This window comes from Manacus vitellinus, unplaced genomic scaffold, assembly GCF_001715985.3.
Source record: "Manacus vitellinus isolate BGI_N305 unplaced genomic scaffold, ASM171598v3 scaffold_4_pilon, whole genome shotgun sequence".
Classification (NCBI taxonomy): Eukaryota; Metazoa; Chordata; class Aves; order Passeriformes; family Pipridae; genus Manacus; species Manacus vitellinus.
Window position 1 is genome coordinate 196,785 of NW_021940604.1, and position 22,194 is coordinate 218,978.

The following is a 22,194-nucleotide window of genomic DNA, read 5'->3' on the forward strand; positions in this document are numbered from 1 at the left end:
ATTCCCTGCGCCCCGGGCCGCTGCCGCCTGCGGGGAGGGAAAGAAGGCGGGGGGAGGCACTGCTCCTTCCTGCGGGCAGATAGGGGATACGCGCAATCCCGCGCCTCTCGCAGGCGTCCGAGCGGCGGGGGGGATCCCGCGTCCCGCGACCTCCTCCCCTTGGTAGCGGCGCACACCGGGGGCAGGGCGGCTGCTGGGCGGAGGTCGCTCGGTTCCGTCCCGACTGCGCAGGGCGAAAGCCAGCAAGGCCTGCGGGCTGGCCGAGGAGCCGGGCGGAGGAAGGGACCTGCTAACCAACCCGGGGGAATAACCTGCTTCTGGAAGTAGACAGCATCCTCGGGATGAGCGTCTTTAATTGTGGTTCTCAAACACGTTCCGCATCGCTCAGGATTGTACCTAAAGTCCTGGGGGAATGCTGCAAATTCCGAGACCGATCTCAGATTCTGAGTAGATAAAAGACAAAGGAAAAAGCTGAAGACCTGTTCCCTGATGATCCGAAGAGCTCTGCAGCTCTGGTGACGTTTTAGGCAGAACACTTAAAATTACCTTAATTCGCGACTGAGATTGCACTTGGTACAATGTTATTTCTTCTAGAACGCTGCCATTACTCCTCTAAAGCAAACGCAACAACTGCATTGTTCGAAGGGAAGGTCTCCGACTTGTAACTATTCCCATTATACTACCACTTTTTCATTTTCTAGATTAAGTGGCTATGCTTGTGGGATATAGAAAAACTTGCCACGGTCTGAAGGAAAAGGTTGATTGTATCTTTTTCCTATATGAAGTTGGCAGAACAACCTTTGAATGAGCTTGTATCTTTGTTTATGTTACTTTGACTTAAAGGTCACCTTTTTGCTTCGGTGACTTAGTTGCAGAGTAAGTGTTTTGTTTCCATCACGGAGCAAAAAGATGTTTTACTGATTGATATACGGTGATACCATGGATCTCTGGGTAGAACTAAGGAGTAAATGAGAATGAAGTCTCATGGCATGACTTGCTGCAGTCAAAAGCAGCAGTACTCTGCTCTTCTGACCTCAGTCCTGTCCTCCATTTTACCCAATCAGCAGAAAAAGAATTCTTTTTCTATCAGTCAGTTTTGCCAGGTTAGTTAGCTAAACCAGCGTGGAGGGAAGAGTAAGGTTTGGCAGAAGTTGTGTATTTTTTAGTAGCAGCAAGGATAGCAAAGTAAGATAGAGCTTCAGGTTAGATAGGCTGAAACCTACTCCTAAACTAGATCACTTTATTTCTGGTTTCTGAATAATGGGTTCTTGGAAACCTGAGACTCACCCTGAAGTTGAAAGATAAAACTTTATAGTTTCTTTTTTAATTTCCTTTATTCAGTTACTGCTGCATCTGCTATTGCCAATATTGTGAAGAGTTCTCTTGGGCCAGTTGGTCTGGATAAGATGCTGGTGGATGATATAGGGGTAAGTAAACTTCCTTTAAGAAATGTCCAGAGGACTTGTATTGCTGTGTAAAAGTGCATCCACATAGTGTGCTTCATAGGCTTAATGTGCACGTGCCTTTTTTTTCCATGGTTCTGAGGGGGGGGGGTAGGAGAACTCTGGTAAAATTGACGATCAGGTAATGTGTGCTTCATCGTTTTAGTTTCATCTGTTGTGGTAGTTTACATGGTACAGTTATCTCTTTTCTGTATGTAAGTTCTTGTCACCACTTCGAATATATCGTAAGATTCCAAGAAGTGAGTATCACCATTTAAGTCAGGCTCTGGTCTCCACATCAGGAGAAGTAACCAAAAAACCCCAATTTAAATAATCCCATAACGATTTTAAGGCAATATTTTGTATTTTAAAATATTTCAAGCAACTGAAGAAAGTGTGTCATTTTACAAGCTGTTGTAATCAAATTGTGCATTAGAGGGTACTCATTGCACAACTACTAATAAGGTACGTGCAAAATATGTGATGAGATTCTGTAACATAAAGGCTTTTCTGATAAAAAATGCAGATTCTGCATTTCTGTTGTTAGAGCAGGACTTCTGGTTAAAAAGAAGCAGGAAATTTTTGGTATAAATATTTTATGGATATTTGCAAAGAATAATTATCTTTGTTTGTATGAAACACAACAGTAAAAATGTAATAGAAATTAACATCACACTTCATTTCTGAAAATTAGGATGTGACCATTACTAATGATGGTGCAACCATTCTGAAACTACTAGAAGTGGAACATCCTGCTGCAAAAGTTCTTTGTGAACTGGCAGACCTGCAGGACAAAGAAGTTGGCGATGGGACCACCTCAGTGGTACGTAGAAAGTTCTACAGACAGATACATCAAAAGTTAATGTTTTATTACTATCACAGTGTGGCTTTTCATTTACCTGTTACGAGTGTCGATGCAGTGTTGATTAACAACATAGAATTAAGAACCTTGGGGTTGACTATAAGCAGTTTTTTAAAGTTGGTTGCAGAATAAAGAAAACAGACTTTGTGTTTTTCTAGAGGTGCTAGTTTCCATGAGCACCTGGTGCTCTGGAAGGGAATTTGCTTCCCTCAGTTCCATTATTTATTTTTTCTTTCTTGAAGGTTGATGATAGAGGCTGAATTAACGTTTTTAATTTTTAACAACCACGAGAAATTAAAGTGTTAGGACTAACAAGGATGCTGAGTGTTGAAAACTTGCCTGAGACTTTAGACAGCTTGGTGGAGGGTGGAATCAGGTGGCTTTCACCTGATGTCAGAAACTATTCATAGTTCTAGGTTGCAACAGGTAGTTAATTTGCTTATATGGAATATATTCAATGTTTGTATTTCAAACAGGTAATTATTGCTGCAGAACTTCTCAAAAATGCAGATGAGCTGGTGAAACAGAAAATTCATCCTACCTCCATTATTGGTGGATACCGACTTGCTTGCAAGTAAGAAACTAATACAGTTAAATTTCTGTATTTGTGACTGTATTAATACAGACTTCTTGGTGCCAAGTGGATATGCTGCTTTGTTTGGGGGGGTGTTGGGTTTTTTGTTGGTTTTGGTTTGGGATTTTTTTACTTTTTTATGCAGTCTCATTACTGTCCTAGGAGATTAATTGATTTCATCTCTTTGTTCTTTGAGGTGATATTTAAAAGGACTGAAAATATGTATGTAAGTTTTTTGTCTTTTTGTTGGGATAATTCTTTACCAGTATTTGTCTTTATTCTACAGGGAAGCTGTACGCTACATCAATGAAAATCTTGTTATTAACACAGATGAATTGGGCAGGGACTGCCTAATTAATGCTGCTAAAACATCAATGTCCTCAAAAATTATAGGAGTGTATCCTTTAACTTGATCAAGTGAGTTAAGTGAGAGGAGTTGATTGGAGAGCTTGAGGAGCTAGGCTAGTTTCTTCTGCAGCAGTTTCTATGAACAGGGTATAATATTTAAGCTGTTGTTTTTATAAAAGGAGTGTGAAAAATGTTTCACAGATAATATTACCTGGCATGGGAAAACATGTTCAAACTCTTCCAATTTATTTAAATCTTGATTGGCACTGGTAATAGCTTTAACAGCACATTGTTTCCTAACATTTGCATTGCTTGTTAGCGAGACTGGATAAAGAGTTGTGTGAATGGAAGAATGTGTTACAGAAGTACCTGGCAGTGAATCTAGAAGAAAAAAACTTGCATTTCATTCCATAGTCACAGAAAACCTAGCATTTTTAGCTTTTGTGAAGACTGAACATAGGATAGGTTTTTTCTTAAAGAACGAAAAGTGCATAAAACATAGACTTAACAGTGGCCTGTCACGGTTTTCATAATTACTCATTCCTTTAAGGCAATAGAAAAGAGAGCTAGCACTTTGCCTTTCTGAAGTTCTTTTTTGGAAACTTAATTTGGGCACTGTTAGTTAGTTACATGTTTGTTTTGGTTTTTTTTTCTTAAGCGTAATACTAGTTTTCTTCTTCAGTCTTAACCTTAACAGCATTTTAGTGATGGTGATTTCTTTGCTAATATGGTGGTGGATGCTGCCCTAGCAGTTAAATACACAGACCAGAAGGGTCAGGCTCGGTATCCAATCAACTCGGTTAATGTTTTGAAGGCCCATGGCCGCAGCCAAAAAGAAAGCATTCTTGTGAACGGTTATGCTCTGAACTGCGTCGTGGGCTCACAGGGTAAGAACATGCTCTGTTTCATGAATGTTTTCTGTGAACTCAGTCCTCTTTGTCTTTCTGTGTGGCTGTTCTTACTGAGTGCATTAGTCGCAAGTGAATTCCAGAACAACTAACCAAGAACACAAAATACTGCACTTCAGCAGTGGTTTTTAAACTAGAGTCTACCAGCTAGCAGTGATCCACAAAGTGTTGGTACACTGCTGTAGTTTCCCTAGCTCAGTGTCAGCACGGTAACACTGTGATTTGATGGAACTTTAACATCTCCCTTGTGAAGAACCAGTGCCAGGTTTGTGGGGAACTGTTACATTTAGCAGAACTGCAGCGAGGTAACTTAAAAGGATGCAAGACCATAGGTCAGATTTTCGTGGTCATTTGCATTTTGGGGACAGGGTATGTAAAACGGTAACAGGTTACGGGAGCATCTTTATAAGCATTTTTCTACACTGTGGCAGAACTGGAGGTGGAGAAGCAAACAGTAGAAATATGAAATGTGAAAATCTACTTTTAATCTCTAATGCTGACTTGATGTTCTGTTAACCTGATTGGACAAAAACCCTTTTTCTGTCTTGTTTTTCCTTGCCAGGTATGACCAAGAGAATAGTTAATGCAAAGATTGCATGCCTTGACTTCAGCCTGCAGAAAGCAAAAATGAAGCTTGGTGTTCAGGTTGTTATCTCAGACCCTGAGAAGCTGGACCAGATAAGGCAGAGGTGTGTGGAAGGTTGAGTAACTGAGACAGTGGGGTTTCACAGGCTTGATTTGGTCTCTCCAGTTGAGGTGGCTCGATGTAATTTTGTCTGAGTGCAAGAGGTAAAAATATTTTGAATATTTAAATTTCCCAACAGTACGAAATGCTAATGGTAGAAGTTTTCGCTTCTGGAGGCAGAACTAGTTTTAAGTCAGTTTTTGAGAAATCCAGGTGTGTTTGTGCAGTGGTCCATTCTTGCAGAGCTCTGCATTAAGTTTCCAGGAAATGGGTTGACATGTAGATGGTAGATTTTTAAATACATTTTTATAACTATATCTTTGTAGAGAGTCAGATATTACCAAAGAAAGGATCCAGAAGATTTTGGCCACTGGTGCCAATGTTATTCTCACCACTGGAGGTATTGATGATATGTGTCTGAAATACTTTGTTGATGCTGGGGCTATGGCAGTACGAAGAGTTGTAAAAAAGGACCTTAAGCGGATTGCTAAGGCATCTGGAGGTATGTGTGTATAAAAATAACTTTTTTTTTTAATGTATTATTTAAAGTAAAAGCTGTTGTCATATTAGTTACTAATTTAAAAAATACGGCTTCTTAACATGCAAGGTCAGGATGAGTAAAGCTGAGCCATGTGTTTTTAACTCTACTGTTGCTTTTAAGTGATTTCTGTCAAAGTCAATGACTACTGTAAGGGTTGATTGCTGAAGATTTACAGTGGGGGAAGAAAATAACTGCCTTGCACTGTGAAGACTGGCCTCTTGTGGAAATGGGAGCCATAATCTCTATTTATTTAGAAGTTTTCTATTATACATGCATTCATAAGCCTCTGTTTAGACAGTTAAGTATGTTGTTTAGATAGTTCAAGACGAATGAAGAACTCCTAAATCACTGAATACGTGCTTAAAAAAATTCTGGTCCTATACGGATTTTATCTGTCAGTTCTAAAATTTGGAAGAAAACATTTTCATTGTGGTAAAGCATGGAAGCTTGTCCTAGCTGTGGAAAAGTAAATGCTGTAAAAGCTGAGCAAAAGGAACAGTATCAGTTATAAACTGTGGAATATTAAATTGCTGCCTGAGAATTAGAAGTGCTGTTTAGTTTAAGAAAAACCTACTTACGCAGCTTTTATTTCTGTTTTCAGTTTAGTTTATGTTTTTCTTTCCATATGTCTGTTCTGGTAAGTTGGCAGGGGATAACGTGCTGGAATTAAATGCTAACTTCACTTTTTTTGTTTGTTAAAGCAACCATATGTTCAACCCTTGCAAACCTTGAAGGTGAGGAGAGTTTTGAGGCATTAATGCTCGGACAGGCAGAAGAGGTGATTCAGGAAAGAATCTGTGATGATGAGCTGATTTTAATCAAGAAGTAAGGATCCTTTTTAAAATGCTCAGTTTTGTGTATATTTTCTAAGCTTGAGATAAAATCTCACTTATTTACTTCCATGCTATCTCAGTGGTCTGAGTACTTACGTGCATGGGAAAGAGTATACAAATCCAGTGCAAATTAGAGGTGAAAGTATCAGTTTTTAAATCTCTTTTGCTGGGGCTGATCAGCAATTTCAATGTACAAGATTATCAGGTTGGTAGACAGATTTTAGTTAAGTTTTTGTTTATAAACAATTGTTTCGAAACTGGTTTTCCTTTACAGACAGTAAAGGGCAATAGGTACCATCTGAGTAATTTCATATGAATAAAGAGGTGCAAGCTAAGTTTTTCCATTCGTAGTGGAAGACAGTATTTAGTTGTGCTGGTTTCATTGTTAGTTCATTTAACAAGAGCATACCTCGGATATTAACTTTTCCACTGCTTCAGTATCCTTCTCAAGTGTTTAACTTTCTGTAGTCTCATTTGTGTGTGAATGAAATGCTCTGACTGTGGCACTTGTGGGGTAGCTACATGATCCCTGCCTATAACAGTAATGTTGGCAGTCATTAGCTTACTTGATGGGTGTGCAAAAGAGATCTTTCTTAATATCTAAGTACACTTTCCCCTGTTTGATGGGAAAATATCTTGTCATCATACTTTGACAGGTGGCTTTCTTTAAAAGACTAAAACTCAAACTAGGTTCTTGCATATTAGAAATCAAACTATTGACTTTCCAAGTTACAGTGTACCTATCCTGCAAGAGTGCGCAACAATGTTAAGAATTTAAATGTTGAAAGAATGGGGCTCAACTGAACTTGGCTTTAGAAGAAATATTTTTAGCGAGAAGAGTTTTATATTCTCTCCAACACAGCTGACTTCTGGTTCCTTTTTATTCCTAGCACAAAGGCTCGTACTTCAGCATCAATTATCTTACGAGGAGCTAACGACTTCATGTGTGATGAAATGGAGCGATCTATACACGATGCTCTCTGTGTTGTCAAAAGGGTTTTGGAATCCAAGTCTGTTGTCCCAGGCGGTGGTGCTGTAGAGGCAGCACTTTCAATATATCTTGAAAATTACGCAACCAGCATGGTAAGCCTTGGACAAAGCAGCAACAGTGTGTGTGTGTTAGACTGGGACAATGAATTTTCAAGCATTTGTTTTCATCTATTAGAAGTAATTTCTGTGGGTCACGTAAGATGCTTCTTTAAAATGGAGGATACAAATTATTCTTTCTCTGATAATTGGACTATATGGTTCTTTGACCCAAACATGTTTTGCATGTGAAAACCCCTACCTATTATTGATGTTCTTGATAATGGCTATATTTTTTCCTCTCTTGTGGCAGCCAATTGGCTTAAAAACTTTTTTCCTCTTTCTAGGGGTCACGTGAACAACTTGCAATAGCAGAATTTGCAAGATCCCTCTTAGTAATTCCAAATACACTGGCAGTCAATGCCGCTCAGGACGCGACAGATCTTGTTGCAAAGTTGAGAGCATTCCACAATGAGGCTCAAGTTAACCCAGAGCGCAAGAATCTAAAATGGCAAGTATCTGTCTGTTCGAAGGCAAGTAAAGTGATGTGGGTTGGTGACTTAAAAGGAAAATTGTTCTCCCAGTTTGCTGAACCATGATTTGTGTGGTTAAAAAAAGGGTGTATGTTATCACTGATTTTCTGCCTTTGCCCTTCAGTCCTATGTCTGTGTCACTGTGCCATAGTAGTAGTTACACAGCATACTGTATTTCTGCTTTTTCTACCTCTCCATCTGACAACATTTCTTCTTTGCAGGATTGGTCTTGACTTGATCAATGGAAAACCTCGTGATAACAAGCAAGCCGGTGTCTTTGAACCCACCATGGTTAAAACTAAGAGCCTAAAGTTTGCAACAGAAGCTGCAATTACTATTCTTCGAATTGATGATCTTATTAAACTGCACCCTGAGACGAAAGAAGAGAGAGGGTGCTATGAGGATGCAGTTCAGTCTGGAGCACTTGAAGAATAACTTAGGCTTTATTTATGTTTGTTTCACTTACACTTCTCACTCTTATAACTAAAATGTTAATAAAACAGGTGGTTGAATGTTGCTGCTATTTTCTTGTGAACAAACTAATTTTTGAAAGCAAGGTTGGTCCTTGCACTGAGAACTTAAATTCTAGTATGTGTTAACAACCAGTCTCTGACAAGGCAGTGATTGAGTGGCAAAAAGTAATGGTGTAAGCTTATTTAATTTTAGGCAAAACAGACAACTGTGAGCTCCATTAGTAGAAGTTTATTAGTAAAATGTTTCAAAGCTAGTTAACGTTAGCTGTTCATTCATTCACTTGTGTTCATCGCTCAACGCACATGGCAATTCCCATTCCTCCTCCGATACAGAGAGCAGCAACACCACGTTTTCCGCCAGTTCGTTCCAGTGCGTGTAGAAGAGTTACAAGGATGCGACACCCAGAGGCACCAAGAGGGTGGCCAAGAGCAATAGCTCCCCCTTGGATATTAATCTTGGGGAGGAAAGAAAAAAAGAAAACCCAATATAGATGGTAAATCAAGAACATTTACCTAGCTTAGCTGACTTTCAACAGGAATGACTTAGCTGGATCTAGCCCTTTGATTACATGCAATCCTGAAACAACAAACACCACTTCACAGAGAAAGTGAACAGGGGTGAAACAGCTGTTAATCAGTATTTCTTCTGAAAGGACCCTGTCTCTGAAGATAACTGAGGTGAATTCAGGAATGGCTTTTTGCCATCACTGGAATAATACTGTGGCACAAACCACTTTCAGCATGTTCAAATTGTGAATTAATTACAAGTCTGCTCAAGCAGTTGCCTAGATTTGCATAAAAATCCACTGCAACAGAAGTTGTAATCTCTTCAACTGGGAAACTGTGCCTGCTAGCAAAGCTAGCTGATGGCATAGCACTGCAAAGAAATGCCTACTGGGCCTCCTGTCCTACTTGCTTACAGCAATATGATTGCAAGAGGGCCATGCTCACCAATACAGTCCAGATGCACAGAATGGAACAAGTTTGCATTACAGGAGGCAAAGTAATTCCAGCCTACAAATATATTCATTACCTTTTCTAGATTTACTTTCAATTCTTTTGCTATTGCAACAGATAGTGATGCAAAGGCTTCATTAATTTCAAACAGGTCAACTTGTTCTAGAGTCCAGCTGGCTTTGTCAATCTGAAAAAAACAGCACAAGTAGAAGCTTATTATCTTTAAGGTTTTTTTAGCATCAGAGGAAGATTTTAATAAGATTTAAATTGGGTAATTTAAAGCTACCACTTCTAAAAAGTTAAAGGAAAACAATTTTTTTATAGCCAGGGCTGATGACAGAATTCTTAAAGACAGACAAAATTTCAGTGTCAGCAGCAGTCGGTACAATGTGCTGTAATGTGCTGGCTGCTCATAAAAATCCTGACTAATTTTACACACATAGTGGCGGTGGGGCAATTATGGGGAATCAAACTGTTCATGATTCCCTTATTAGAACAAGTACTAGGCTGAAAAGTAGGCTTTAACAGAATAAAAGCAAGTTTTTCAGGACACAGTCAGACTATTATTATAGAGATTCCCTACTGAGTAAAGACTTCTATACAGGAAATAGTGAGGTGTCGATCATTAGCGTCGTGTAATTTGTACAGTCCTGCCTTTAAGTCATAAGTTTCCATTTGAAGGAAGCTTTTCACAGGCAACTATTTTGGACGATGGTTTGGCTCATGTTTTCCCTTGAGAAACTTGTGATGCAATTGCCTGCTCTGGTACAGGCTTGGACATGTTTCTAGTGTGTACATTTTTACTTCCACTTTGTTTCTAACAGCAGTACTTTCTCAGCAGAATCATCTGCAGCAATGACGTTTTACAACCTTGGCTAGCCAGATGGGTACACCTCCAAGGCTACAGGCAAGGAGCAAGGCCTCTTTCTATAAAAGACAGTATGGAAACTGTTCTCCCTCTGGGAGAGGGTTAAAATACAGTATGTCATAAAACTAAAATGTATAACCTAGTCATTCTCTCACTATTTAGTGCTACAGTAAAAATCTGAAGAGGTAAACAGAGTATATGAAGGATGTGAAGTATTTGATAACACACATTACAAAGTTTACATTAAGAAGCAGTGTGCCCTTTTTCAGAGTACCTACGCAGTTATAGGTACTGTTAAATACAACTTGTCTGTACTACAATTTAAACTAAAACTGTATTGTATATGCATTTACAGCATTTTTGATTTAAAAGAACAGCTTGAGATCTGGTAAGAAAAAGCTTCAGCATTACAATTCTGAATTTCTTGTCAAAAGCCACAGAGCTTGGGTGAGTTCAAGTTAGCCTTCCATGTTGCCAGGACATTTCAGAGGTGAACAAAATAAGGCCTTTATGCAGTATTAAAAAAACTAAGAAGGAATACTGAAGCAAATCTGTTCTTAGTCGTACAAGAGTTCTTTTCGTGCTCAATTTCATAGCGCAGTTTTAACAAATAATCAGCTGGGGTTGCCATGGGCTACGTCTTTATTAGCAAGCAGCGTGGTACCATCAGGGCTGCTCACTGGGGTGTTCTGTTTGAGAAACTTGTCCTGTGGACTGAACCCTGAGCACATCAGTGGGTGCAGTAATGGTCCGAGCACATTAGATGTGGTTTTGGAGTGCACATTGTTCCGTTTGACCTGAAAGAAATCCAGTTTGTATGCTCCAACCTTTTTGCAGGACAAACTGAAACACAAAGGGCACCATCCCATTGCAGATGCACTCACTGGCCCTTCTCAGTGTTGTGCTGTCACAAATACAATCAGGCAATGATCTGAGAATTAACCTGGCCAGACACATTATCAGAACCATACCATGGCAGGACTGAATCATCACTAGGTTAGTACACACACCCTTGAAATTTGACCTTTAGCCTCCAAGGTTGTCTAGGTGCCCTTCCACAAACCTGACTAGTTTATGCTCTAAACTCCATTCGGACACTTATACATTTGGGTTTTTTTCCAACAAGTAGGCACTAGCCTGGTGGCACTAGAAATCTTCATCTTACCTACTCTCCACTACTTTGAGTCTTATTTTCACTTAGTTTATTTTTTTCTACTAAGTTTTTCTCAGAACATAGAAAAACCAAGGCATCGCTGGAAAATGAAAAGCAATTACAAACAAGAGTTTTAATATAATAGTTAGACAGATTATTACTTACAGCTTTCCTTATTGCTGAAATGGGCCCTACTCCCATTATAGATGGATCTATGCCAGTCTGAGCCCAAGATACAATCCGAGCCAAAGGCATAAGACCTCTCCTAGCAGCTTCCGATTTCTTCATTAGAAGTACAGCTGCAGCTCCATCATTTAGACCTGTGGAATGACAAAAAACTTGTATGTATTTGTTGGGCTTTTACTGTACCAGTTTTTCCTGCTTGCATAAGTTCACAATTTAGACGAAACAAAAATCACAAATATTTTATTGATTTAGGTCAGTACTGTTCAGATCAGCCAAGTCTGATCTCTGCCACGAACACTTAAAAGGGAACTTTTAATTATTGCTGGAAATGTGACACATTTGTGATTCTATTTGGAAAGCAGCAGGTGGAATAACTGACAATCTGAAAAAGAAGTACATCAGATTTCTTAGGTAGACTTTGGAAGAGGACAAGGGAAGAAGTTTCAAAGCTGCCTGTGGCAGTCTCACACCAGTAACATATTCAAACATGAATCATTCAGCTTTCCAGACCTGCAGTATCAGAAACCCCTAGACAGCTGCTTTTAAAAAGAAAGGATGTAGTTTCTATTCATTCCAGTCTATCAAATACTGATGTTAATCTTCAAAATCTTGTATTGTTTCATAGAAAACAAGCAAACAAAAGACAACTCATCTGTAAAGAAATCCTCCAGCACATCTAAAATTGAGTTCTACCTATGTTATCAAACACATTGCCATTTCCTGCAAAATACATTCAGCAGTACCCACAAGGCAGCCAAACCCCTTATAGAGACCCTGCCTTGAGCCACAGGCAGCTATTGTTCTTTTCCATTTCATTTTAGCCAGATGGACCAACCTGAAGCATTAGCTGCTGTTACTGTCCCAGTTCCATCTGTCAGGAAACAGGGCTTTAACTTTGCCATTGTTTCCAAGTTGCTCCCATGTCGAGGATGTTCATCTGTTTTAACTTCTATAGGACCTGCAAAACAGAGTGTCTAATAACACATCTCAAACAGAAAGCCAGTACAAATAACAAGCTGAGTGGGAATATACACCATATTCCTTTTAACCAACAAGCCATTCTTATGTCAGAGTCCAACTCAGTCCAGTTTAACAAACTGTTGTAACGCTCCAGCTCCTTCTAGCAGGGCAAACAGCTCAGGTTTCCTCAAGACAAACACTAGCAACTGAAATACTGGCTAGTTGTATAGAAGTCAATCTTGTTCTCACTGTTCCTAACCCAATAGCTTCTCTTCTGGCAGAAGGCTATATTTCAAATGACGCTTGTAGTAATCTTTTTACAAAGAGCAGCCAAGTGTCATTAAACATTATTATCTAAACTGGTGTCACGAAAGCCCTTCATTGGTTTATAACTGGCCTAAAGCCATGACTCTTCCTGCAGGATCTAGTCAATGCAAATGTTGAACAACTTTCTGGAAAATTCAGTTTTTACATCTACCTCACAAGTTGGTGGGGAATTCCCCTACTCTAGAAACAGACCTCTAGCTCCAGCACCATAATGGGCCTGTTTATATCCCTAAATAGAAGCACACCTAAATAGAAGCACACCTAATATAAGTAACTTCACCGAGTTAATTATTGTCATAGTGTATTGTACAAGGTGGGCAATGTCTGTCAGATCAACAAGACTATTTTTAAGTTTGGTGCAGCAGGAGCCTTAAAAAAAATGAAAAATACTGATTTTGGTACCATATCCCAGCCTATGTTAAGTCAGTGATTTGTCTAGGTAGTAGTCATGGCTGGGCTTTGCGAACGAAGATTTGGGAAGGGCTCTACCCACATTTGTTACAAGCGCGCTGGTGGCTAAAAAGGCCAATACGAGATAAGACAGGTCCGGTTGCAAAAGGCACAGCAGAAAGACTCCTTAGGTGGTATATTCTGCAAGACACGATTCTTTCTGTGTTGTCTTTTCTCCTCGAAAGTGATCCTGTGTGCTTTCTCAAAGGAAGCAGCAGCATTAAAGATAGTGTGTCTCCAGACCTCCTGATTGGAGGCCAGAGTAGACCAGTTATGATGATCAATCCGGCCAAGGCTGAGATGTTGTTTCAGGGAGTCCTTGTATCTCCTCTTCGGGGCTCCTCTCTTGCAGCAGCCAGTGGCAAGTTCACCATAAAGCAGGATCTTAGGGAGGCAGTGGTCCTTCATCCTTGAGATGTGTCCTGCCCAACGCAGCTGTGTTCTCAGCAACATGGCCTCAATACTCGTAAGTGCTGCCTGTTCTAGAACAGATGTATTAGTCACATAATCTGAGCAGTGAATGTTCAGGATTGTGCGGAGACAGCATTGATGGAAGCGTTCTAGGAGTTCAGGTGATGGCGGTAGATGACCCATGATTTGGATCCATATAAAAAGAGTGACCCTGACCCATGATGATTTGTATTGTTTCTCTTCTTATTTAAAAATTATCCACTGAAAGCTGAAAACAGGCTACATACTTACAAAAAGGCTGTGTAAGTGGGAAATCATTAATTGATTATAGGAGACATAGTAGAAAACAGTTTTTTCTTTAAAATCACCTCTCATTATCTATTCACACCTACCTTTTTTAGAAGGTACAAGAACAGAAACAATTTCTTTTGTAAAATAGCCAGCTTTCTGTGCTGCCTCTGCCCTGTTTTGTGACTGTACAGCAAGTTGGTCTTGTTCCTCTCTGCTGACTTGCCACTGTTTGGCCACATTTTCAGCTGAAATAGGGACAAAGTGCAAACTGCCATCAGGAAATGCAAAAATTTTAAGTTGTAAAATTGTAGCACAAATGTAGTCATTAATGTTTGCTCTAGCAAGCAGCTGAGCTTGTTGAACAGTTTCCATTCTGACTTCCTCATTTTGTTTGTTCATGATGCTCATATTTTCTCTTGAGGGTGAAAATTTCTGTGTGGGATCTCCCAGATGTTATATCAAAATAAATAAAAATGCAAACAAGCTTTTCTAGTTTATTTCTTCTCTGGACTATTAAGATCAGTTCTTTCTACAGCTGCTTCAGAAGAGGGAACAGTTCTGAAGCTACTCTGTTTTCTAAGCAGGGTCTGAAAAAGCAGTTGGCTGACTATCTACCCAGGGTGCAATAACCTGAAGTTGTAGAACCATGTGTACCCGCAGGACACTACGTAATTCCCCCTAACTGTAAATCTGTGCTGCTAAGTGTTACAGTTACATACAGGGATCATTTTGTTTATTTTTTTTTCTGAAATTAAATTTCTCAGATGTGGAGGAGATTAGCCCATACAGAAAAAAACCCTAAAACAGTAGCTTTACAAACAAAATGGAAGATGCCTTCAATGTCTTTCAGTATAATGGATTTCTTTCTTTTTCATGATTACAACTTAAGGACAGCTTGTAACACCTTATTTGTAACTTCAGGTATCTGAAATTTCTTGTCAGTGAATTCTTTTTTCCTCCCCAGTTAAGCCTTTCCTTTTCTGGACTGTCATTACTTACCTGTTATACCCATATGATATTGATAAAAAGCATCTGTAAGGCCATCAAGGATTATAGTGTCTTGCAAGGAAGCCTCTCCCATTTTCACTCCAGCTCGCATGTGGACGACATGAGGAGCCTGCGAGAGGGTATTTCAAAAGGAGTCAGATGGTTTACATCTCTCATGCACAATACTGCCAGACCACTGAAGAGAGAGACTCCTGCTTTGCTAGTAGCTACCCCAAATCCCAGTAGTCTTCCCAGCTGTCTGCTCTGCCTCTCCCTCCAAAGCCTGCCAGCTGGCATGTTGTTTGGCCTGTGCGTTCCCCCAGAAACAGATCATGGAGCAGCATTTCCTCTCCAGACTGAATCAATCGTCCCTGGGGCCACAAGGCCATGGGTCTCTCATCCTACCAGTCTGCTCTAGAGTGCCAACATCAGTCTCAGCACAGGCAGCTGAGCCCCAGCAGAAGAGGCCATCCCTTTCTCGGGCATCAGACCACCAGCCCAGGACCATTCCTGAATACAGCCTTGGGATGGACACCTTGAAATAAAACTGCTTTGCTTCCTTTCCAAGCTCAAATTGCTTGATGAACAATAACATTTTCAGTTATTCCTTCTTTGGGCTTCTTGCAACACAAAAAAACTGTCTATTGCCAGTTGTCACAGGCAAATCATTCAGAATAACAGGGCTAGATGGAAATGAAAATGGAATTTTAAGTGTGGTATGTGTTTGCATGGTACCTTTTCAGTAGCTACAATATGAGGCCTTTTCCATTTTTTATTTTTTTAAAGCACACAACTGAAGTCAATTGTTGCATGTATAAATTCATTCGCAAGCAGAGAAATCACAGCTACTCTTTTGACCTGTCTCCCAAATGTCCGCCTACAAACACAGGGTTTCAACATAACTTAAAGCTGTTTGCTCCCAGTAAGCCAGAACAATGTGAGTGCAATCCTTTGCTTTACCTTGCTCATACTTTCCATGCCTCCTGCAACCACGATGTTGGATTCTCCCATCAGTATGGACTGAGCAGCCAGACATACCGCTTTCAAGCCTGACCCACAGATCATCTGGCAGCTCCAGGCAGGCACAGAGTATGGGATTCCTGCAGCAACACTCGCCTGCCGGACGGGGTTCTGGCCAGCACCTGTGGGAACAGGAAGCATTTTATCTTTGTTCTTAAAAAATGAATGTTGGCCTTGTCGCTTTTTACAACAGTACCCCAATTCCACCAAAATTTAGAGCTTGCTCCTACTTTCAGTTGGTAGAGAAGTTCCCAGCAGTAATATGTAAACAGGAGTCTCTCTCATTTACACTGTTGATCAATAAATGCCTGTAAGATCAGGGATTTACTACAGCTAGTTTTATATCTGCCACTCTGCTTTTGATAGCAGGTCAGATGAAACACCCACTTCAGATTAGCGCTAGCCCACTGCACGTCTGTGAGATGATAGCTCATTTAAACTGCTACTTTAAACTCTTGCTGAAGAGTTTTTCTTTTGACATCTATACATCACCAGCAGACAATTTTCCCTAAAAGTTCACATGGAAACCAAAAGCACAGTTATACAAGAACAGTTTCTGAAAGCTTCCAGTCTTTGTTGAAATCCCGATGGATATTATAGGAGCGCTATATTCAAAGAAAAGAGTCTTCATCTGCATCTCCCCAGGCCAAAGTAATGTCGGCTCTTTATACGCAAAGAAATGGTTAAGGAGAGCACATCATTCAGCATACTAAAAATATACAGGAATCTAGTTCAGCTTTAAGTAAGACAAAAATATTTATTTCTATTATTTTCTTCCTCCATCTTTAAAACACAAACCTGTCCTATGACTCTGCTGATCAAACATGACCCTGGAACAAACAATTCAAACAATTTAAACAATTCCCTATCACCCGCATTTTCATTAAATCAAAATATTTGTCTCCGAGCAAATGGCATTACAGATTTTGCAGGTCAATCTTGCAGATAAGCACAAATGCAGGCCTGGCTCTTAAAATTTCAGAGTTATCATTACTTAGGATGTTAAATTTAGGACCAGATTACGACAGTGAGAGAAGGGATGCTGTAACAAAGAAAATAAACTGACATTCACACACACACTGTTACCTGCTTCGGGGATTTAAAAACACCCTAAACTATCCTGTACCACATCCTTTCCAAAAACCCAGTAACGGGTTCGGTCACCCAGAGCACAGGGAGAAGTGACCACGCTGCCACTCAAGCGCTTTAATAAGGAACCGCGTGTTTCTAATGGCAAGGGATAACATCCTGGAAGATGAAACCTGAGCTGTTTCACTGGGGCAATCGCGGAGAGATGCGGCCGTGGAGAGGGAGTACCTGCGGTGAGGACCTGCCCCAGGATCACCTCCGACACCTCCTCGGGGGCCAGCCCGGCCCGCCGCAGCACCTCCTTGATGACGGTGGCGCCCAGCTCGTGCGCGGGGAGCGCCGACAGCCCACCGTTGAAGGATCCTGGGAGAGAGGACACAGAGGGAGAGCGATCAGCACATGGACATCCGCCCAGCCCTGAGGGAAGCATCTGCCGCCCGGTCCCGGCGGGGCACCCGGCGCTGCCTCTCACCCACGGCGGTCCTGGCGGCGGACACGAAGACGACGGGGTCCGTGCTCATGGCGGCGGGGGCGGCGGAGCGGAGCGGGAACAGAACGGGCGGGAGCTGCAGCGGGAGCAATAGAGGGAACGGCAGCTAAGGCTGGAGCGAAAGCGCAGTCGGCGCCGGTCCCGCCCCTCCCGGCGGCTGGCGAGGGGCGGGAGGAAGGAGCGGCGACCGGGATTCGTGGCCGGGCACCTGAGAGAGCGCGGGGGCCGGGCGGGCGGTGGCGCGGCTGGGCCGGCCCTCGGGGCGATGGGGCGAGGGCGGCCTCAGCCGCCTCTTGCCAAGCTCCTTTCCAAGCTCCTTCCCAGCTCCTTCACGGGCGGGGCCGAAGAGAGGAGCGGCTCCGCTGGCCAGGCCGGGCCCGCTGCTGAGAGTCGGTCACTTCCCTGTGGCCCCTCCCGCGCACAGAGCCGGTGCCTGTTCCGCGTCCGCTGACAGCGTCGTCTACTTCTCTATAAAATAAAGCATGCGGATCAAATGCTCTGCTGTCACACTGAGGCTTTAAGGACTGTTTGTTTATTTCATGACGGCATTTCACGGGATCTGTAAGAACAGGAAGAAGGAATAATAATTTGAATTAAACTGTGCAAAACTGCCTGTCGCTGGTTTGATCTGCTCAGCACCTGATGCCCAGAGATTACCAACACCCAACTCGGCCTTCTCGGCCTTTTCTTTTTTTTGTTTCCTAAATTTAACAGAAGCCTAACATATATATGATGTATGTATTAGCATAAATAGTGCTTCGCCGCTGGCCTAAAAGCTGTTGCTGTCTGCCCTGCCCAAAGAGGCAAGCAGGGAGCTGCTCCCAGGCTGCCTGCATGGGAGGTGAGTGCTGCAAGGGCAAAGCCGAGTTAGCCGAGGAGGACGCGGCGCTGGCCGCAGGAGGTCCTGGAATCCAGGGAGCTGGAAGGAGAGAAGGCGCCTGCAGCAGTGGTCGCAACCCTCAGCAGGACGGGCAGGCAGGAATGTATCTCTGCCGGGAAATGTGTGTGGGAAGCCTAGAGATCCTTTTAGATATTTCGGTCTTACTGAAGAATAAGGTGAAAGGAGAGAACCGCGTGCCATAAGATTTCTTCCGTTACTTTGGCATTTCCAACTTTTAGCAAGAGAATTCTCTTAGATATCTTTAGAAAGGAAATATCAGGAAAATCCTGTGGGCAGCCAAATATTTAGGTGGACTGATCTGCCAGTCTCTTAAGGATTCATTGGCAACAGGTGTGCAACACTGCTTTTCTTTAATGATGCTGTGCACTCAGAGGGGCTGATAACACTGACTAAAACCTCAGATTAGGTTTAAGTCTTTTCAAAAGGCTCACTGGTAAGCAATTAGTAGATCTAACATAGAAGCAAACCTCAGGAATATATGATTTTAAGCAATCCAGAGTGATTATTTTAGAAAAGTATCGTATGGTTCTGGAACAACCCTTTATGACTGAATGTAGGCCCTGCACATTTTCAAAATTCAGTAGAGAGTGAGTAATATAGACGTATGAGGGCAGGACACATACCAATATGTCATTCTTAATGCAATATTGACTGTTTACAACTTAAAGTTTTCAATGCAAATACAAAATCAATAACATGAGATGAGCTCAGATTAACACTAAATGTTAGCAGGTGTTCAAAGTCCACAACCGACAACACACCTGAAGTAAGCCTGACAGCCAGGATTGTCTTGTATTTGAAACTTTACAAATATCACCATAAATACTAAATTGAACAATTCCCTCCCCACACTTCACTAACAGACAGAAAAAATTTGAATGTGAAGCAGCCCTAGGGACTTCAGGCGAGCTCACCCCAGTGAGCTGACCTGCTGCACCTTTGCTCTCAGCCCTAAATGGAACTGTTTTGTAAATCAAGACTAATGACGAACTAGCCTGCGATGTTGGGCCACCCTGAAAGGACAGAGATGAATTTTATCTTGGTATGTTTATCAGATCTGCAGTATGGTATTTACCTCTGCTTGGATGGTGTCCAGGATTGAGATCCAAACGGATAAAAGGGGCATGTAACAGAACAAAACAATGTAGCAATTGCACAAGGGCAAATAGTTATGAAACATGTATGGTACAGATCAAAGTTAAGTTATTTAAATGCAGAAAAAAACCCTAGTAAATGTGACTAGGCAGGTGTGGTTTTAAATTCAGTGTAGTTAATGAGCAGCATAATACACAACAGCAAACTACTGCCCTATGCTGGTACATTTTGACATTTCTTGGAAAATAGTTCTGTGAAATTAACTAAGTCAGTATAATTAGGACATCAATTCAGAACAGAATGCGTACCTGCTATCAGTAAAAGAGTAAGGCTACATTGCATTAAGTTTATTTATTACCTGGCTGTGAACACAATGAAATGGACTTATTCCTTCTTGGAAATATCAGAGTGCAAATATTTTGGCATTTTTATTTGGTAATGATGGCTCAGTTTTAATAGAAATAGGCTAAAATTTGGAGGATGTTAGTGTTCACAGATTTACTCTTCTGCTAAATAATTTTTTTCTCAATTTGACCTTTACAAAGAGCAATGTTGTTACCAAAATGTGAAACCCTTGCTTTTTACCATAAATCTGACACTCTGTTGGTGAATATTTACAAAAACAGTTTTGTTGGGGATGCGCCTTTTATAGGCAGAAACATAAGAACAATTACTTGAAATTAATAAATCTTGATATGAGGTAATTCTTTAATTTTTTTAAAAATTAAATTTACCACTTTCCTGTAATAGTCAATTCTCTAGTCTTTAAAATCTTATACACAAATAGTGGTACTAATATCTGCTTAGGGCACTCAGGATTGCTGGACACCCTTAGTACCTTAAGGCTCTTCCTCATGTCTAGAAAGACAATTCATTCTTTGTCTACGTTTTCTTAGCAGTGGACTGACATTCAGTTTTCTATGGGTAGGTTCAGCACATAAGGCATGTCTCAAAGAACACACTCTTTTCCCATTGAGGACGAGATCTACATTTCCTAAACTCTCCAACCTCATTGACTGTGTCCTTGGAAATCAAGTTCCTGATAGGCAGAAAAATGTTCTTGGCTGTGTTAAGAGCAATCTGTGTTTTCCTGGAATCTATTTTTGTTAGGGAATGCTCATAATCTAATCTGTGTTTAATTAAAAAATGCTGGTTTTTCCTCAGACAGGAAAACATTTACACTATTAAAAATATCTGGGCCTTTCTATGGTTTTAAAAAAAAGTATAGTAAACCCCTGGGTTTATATCCTTAGCACCTAAATGCACACCTGTACTCCAAATATAAGCTGCGGTATTTATCAAGCATCCTCAAAAATGAGTCATAATTTGTTTGTAATTGAATTTGGATTGATTATCAGTCAGGGGATGCCTTCAGGAGAGGCTCTGGAGTTCACTCACTGGCGTGGTCAGACCTTAACATGAATAAAATTTCTGACCACTATGTGGCACGCACCAATTCACAGGTGTATGGGAGCATCACAAGTGCTGCAATCTGGGAAACAAAAGTTGCAAGTCAAATTGAGTCTAAGTAGCTGTACATTATCGTAATGCTGATTTTATATGTTTTCCTGGGGTCTTTTATATATATTTATGCACAAACACACACATACATATAAATTGGTAAAACATACTAGTAATTAAAAAAGAAATCCTTGTAAGAGGTTTCTGAAGAAGTTTAATTACTTCTTGATATAAATATGTAAGAAAAATATGTGATAATTCCACTGAGACCCTTAAAAGCATATTATCAGGGGATATAAAGACAGCATTAACCCTGCAGCCTAGTATTCAGGAAGCTTGTCTAAGAGAGGGAGAGTTCACCACTGTCAAATTTGGGCTTTATGCTGCCCAGATCTTTACCTACCCAAAGGACCTGTCTTTATCACTTTCTTCTCAGTGCAGCAATTGTACATTTTATCTTTCCCCCACACCTGTTGGCTATAGCAACCTTTCCAGTGTGCCTGAGAGCTCATTCTCTGCTCCAGCAGATGCACTGTGGTTTTGCCTTGCTCCATCTCCTATCCTTCCAAGTTAAGGACAGCCTCTGCAAGAGCCGACTGGCCTTTTTTTAGTTCCTGATATTTCAAAGTATTTTAAAATGCTGAGAAATTTATCTACAGCACTCCAAACAGTTTTTTTAATTTTGAAAAATGCTTTATCTTCCTTTTACCCTAATTCTTAGCTTTCCTGACCTGCAGACAAATTTTTCATAAGTGTTTTACACTAGGAAGCGTTTCCCTTGGAGCCTGCCTTTTCCTTGCCATGGCATGTCACCTGCCCTTGCCCATGGTGTGGGAATGGCCCACGTGTTCCCACAGGGGGTTTGGGGCCACTGCACTATTGGGGCCCCACATTGCTCCCCCTGCAGTCACCACTGGGGCCTCAGGAGTAGCCCACGCAGAGACATAGTGGAATGCAGACAGAAAAATGAGCCAAAAAAAAGAAGGGACAAACAGCATCCCTCTGAACTGAGAAGTGTTGTGGTGTTTGGCTTCCGTCTGAAACCAAAGCGTAAAAAAGAAACCCAAACCAGGCAGGTGAAAACAAGGAGGAGCCATCCAGTTAATTTAATTAAGTTAACAAGCAACATACTGTCATTAGAGGAACTGGGCTAGCTGTCCTGCTCACTCATTCGTAATCTGGTTCTTATTCTATCTTATCATTATAGGTGAATGAATATATGAAGTTTGCTTTTGTGTTGGTGCTTGGATAGATCATGATATGTCCTCTCATCTGGGGACTGACAATACTGCTGGGGGTTATGCTACCACCTATTACTTGAAA

General features: G+C 41.1%; 3 protein-coding genes and 1 non-coding gene across 4 annotated transcripts in view; 2 read left to right on the plus strand and 2 right to left on the minus strand.

Annotated features, from left to right (window-relative positions):
- Positions 1–1,051, minus strand: part of MRPL18 (mitochondrial ribosomal protein L18) — a 5,080-nt gene extending 4,029 nt beyond the window's left edge. The window contains exons 1-2 of the mRNA XM_029962716.1: positions 1,034–1,051; positions 91–443 (exon numbers count right to left, since the gene is read on the minus strand). Of these exons, the coding sequence (XP_029818576.1) occupies positions 91–443; positions 1,034–1,051 (371 nt within the window). The remainder of the gene's footprint in view (positions 1–90; positions 444–1,033) is intronic.
- LOC112841223 lies at positions 668–803 on the plus strand. Its single transcript, XR_003212835.2, has one exon. It is a non-coding gene; the product is annotated as a small nucleolar RNA SNORA29 (small nucleolar RNA).
- A 290-nt stretch (positions 1,052–1,341) lies between the features above and the next one.
- TCP1 (t-complex 1) lies at positions 1,342–8,275 on the plus strand. The gene is made up of 11 exons (XM_008923163.2): positions 1,342–1,427; positions 2,137–2,265; positions 2,781–2,878; positions 3,165–3,275; positions 3,932–4,113; positions 4,697–4,823; positions 5,146–5,321; positions 6,062–6,185; positions 7,084–7,276; positions 7,567–7,730; positions 7,974–8,275. Exons 1-11 carry the CDS (start codon positions 1,407–1,409, stop codon positions 8,185–8,187), a joined length of 1,539 nt encoding a protein of 512 aa, XP_008921411.2. The 5' UTR covers positions 1,342–1,406; the 3' UTR covers positions 8,188–8,275.
- Positions 8,276–8,402: 127 nt separating this feature from the next.
- ACAT2 (acetyl-CoA acetyltransferase 2) lies at positions 8,403–17,555 on the minus strand. Its single transcript, XM_018077870.1, has 9 exons — positions 17,397–17,555; positions 17,153–17,287; positions 15,776–15,957; positions 14,828–14,945; positions 13,930–14,073; positions 12,225–12,347; positions 11,369–11,523; positions 9,259–9,369; positions 8,403–8,680 (listed from the first exon to the last, which is right to left on the minus strand). Exons 1-9 carry the CDS (start codon positions 17,443–17,445, stop codon positions 8,513–8,515), a joined length of 1,185 nt encoding a protein of 394 aa, XP_017933359.1. The 5' UTR covers positions 17,446–17,555; the 3' UTR covers positions 8,403–8,512.
- Positions 17,556–22,194: the final 4,639 nt, after the last annotated feature.

What these genes read in the sequence shown, in the direction of transcription:
- TCP1 (XM_008923163.2), top strand. Translation starts at nt 1,407, where the DNA reads ATGCTGGTGGATGATATAGGG. An exon ending in GGATACCGACTTGCTTGCAA is followed by an intron (nt 2,879 to 3,164) that starts GTAAGAAACTAA and finishes TTTATTCTACAG; the next exon opens with GGAAGCTGTACGCTACATCA. An exon ending in CTGGACCAGATAAGGCAGAG is followed by an intron (nt 4,824 to 5,145) that starts GTGTGTGGAAGG and finishes ATATCTTTGTAG; the next exon opens with AGAGTCAGATATTACCAAAG.
- ACAT2 (XM_018077870.1), bottom strand. Translation starts at nt 17,445, where the DNA reads ATGAGCACGGACCCCGTCGTCTTCGTGTCCGCCGCCAGGACCGCCGTG. An exon ending in GCATGGAAAGTATGAGCAAG is followed by an intron (nt 14,946 to 15,775) that starts GTAAAGCAAAGG and finishes ACCCTCTCGCAG; the next exon opens with GCTCCTCATGTCGTCCACAT. An exon ending in ATATCATATGGGTATAACAG is followed by an intron (nt 14,074 to 14,827) that starts GTAAGTAATGAC and finishes TCCCTATTTCAG; the next exon opens with CTGAAAATGTGGCCAAACAG.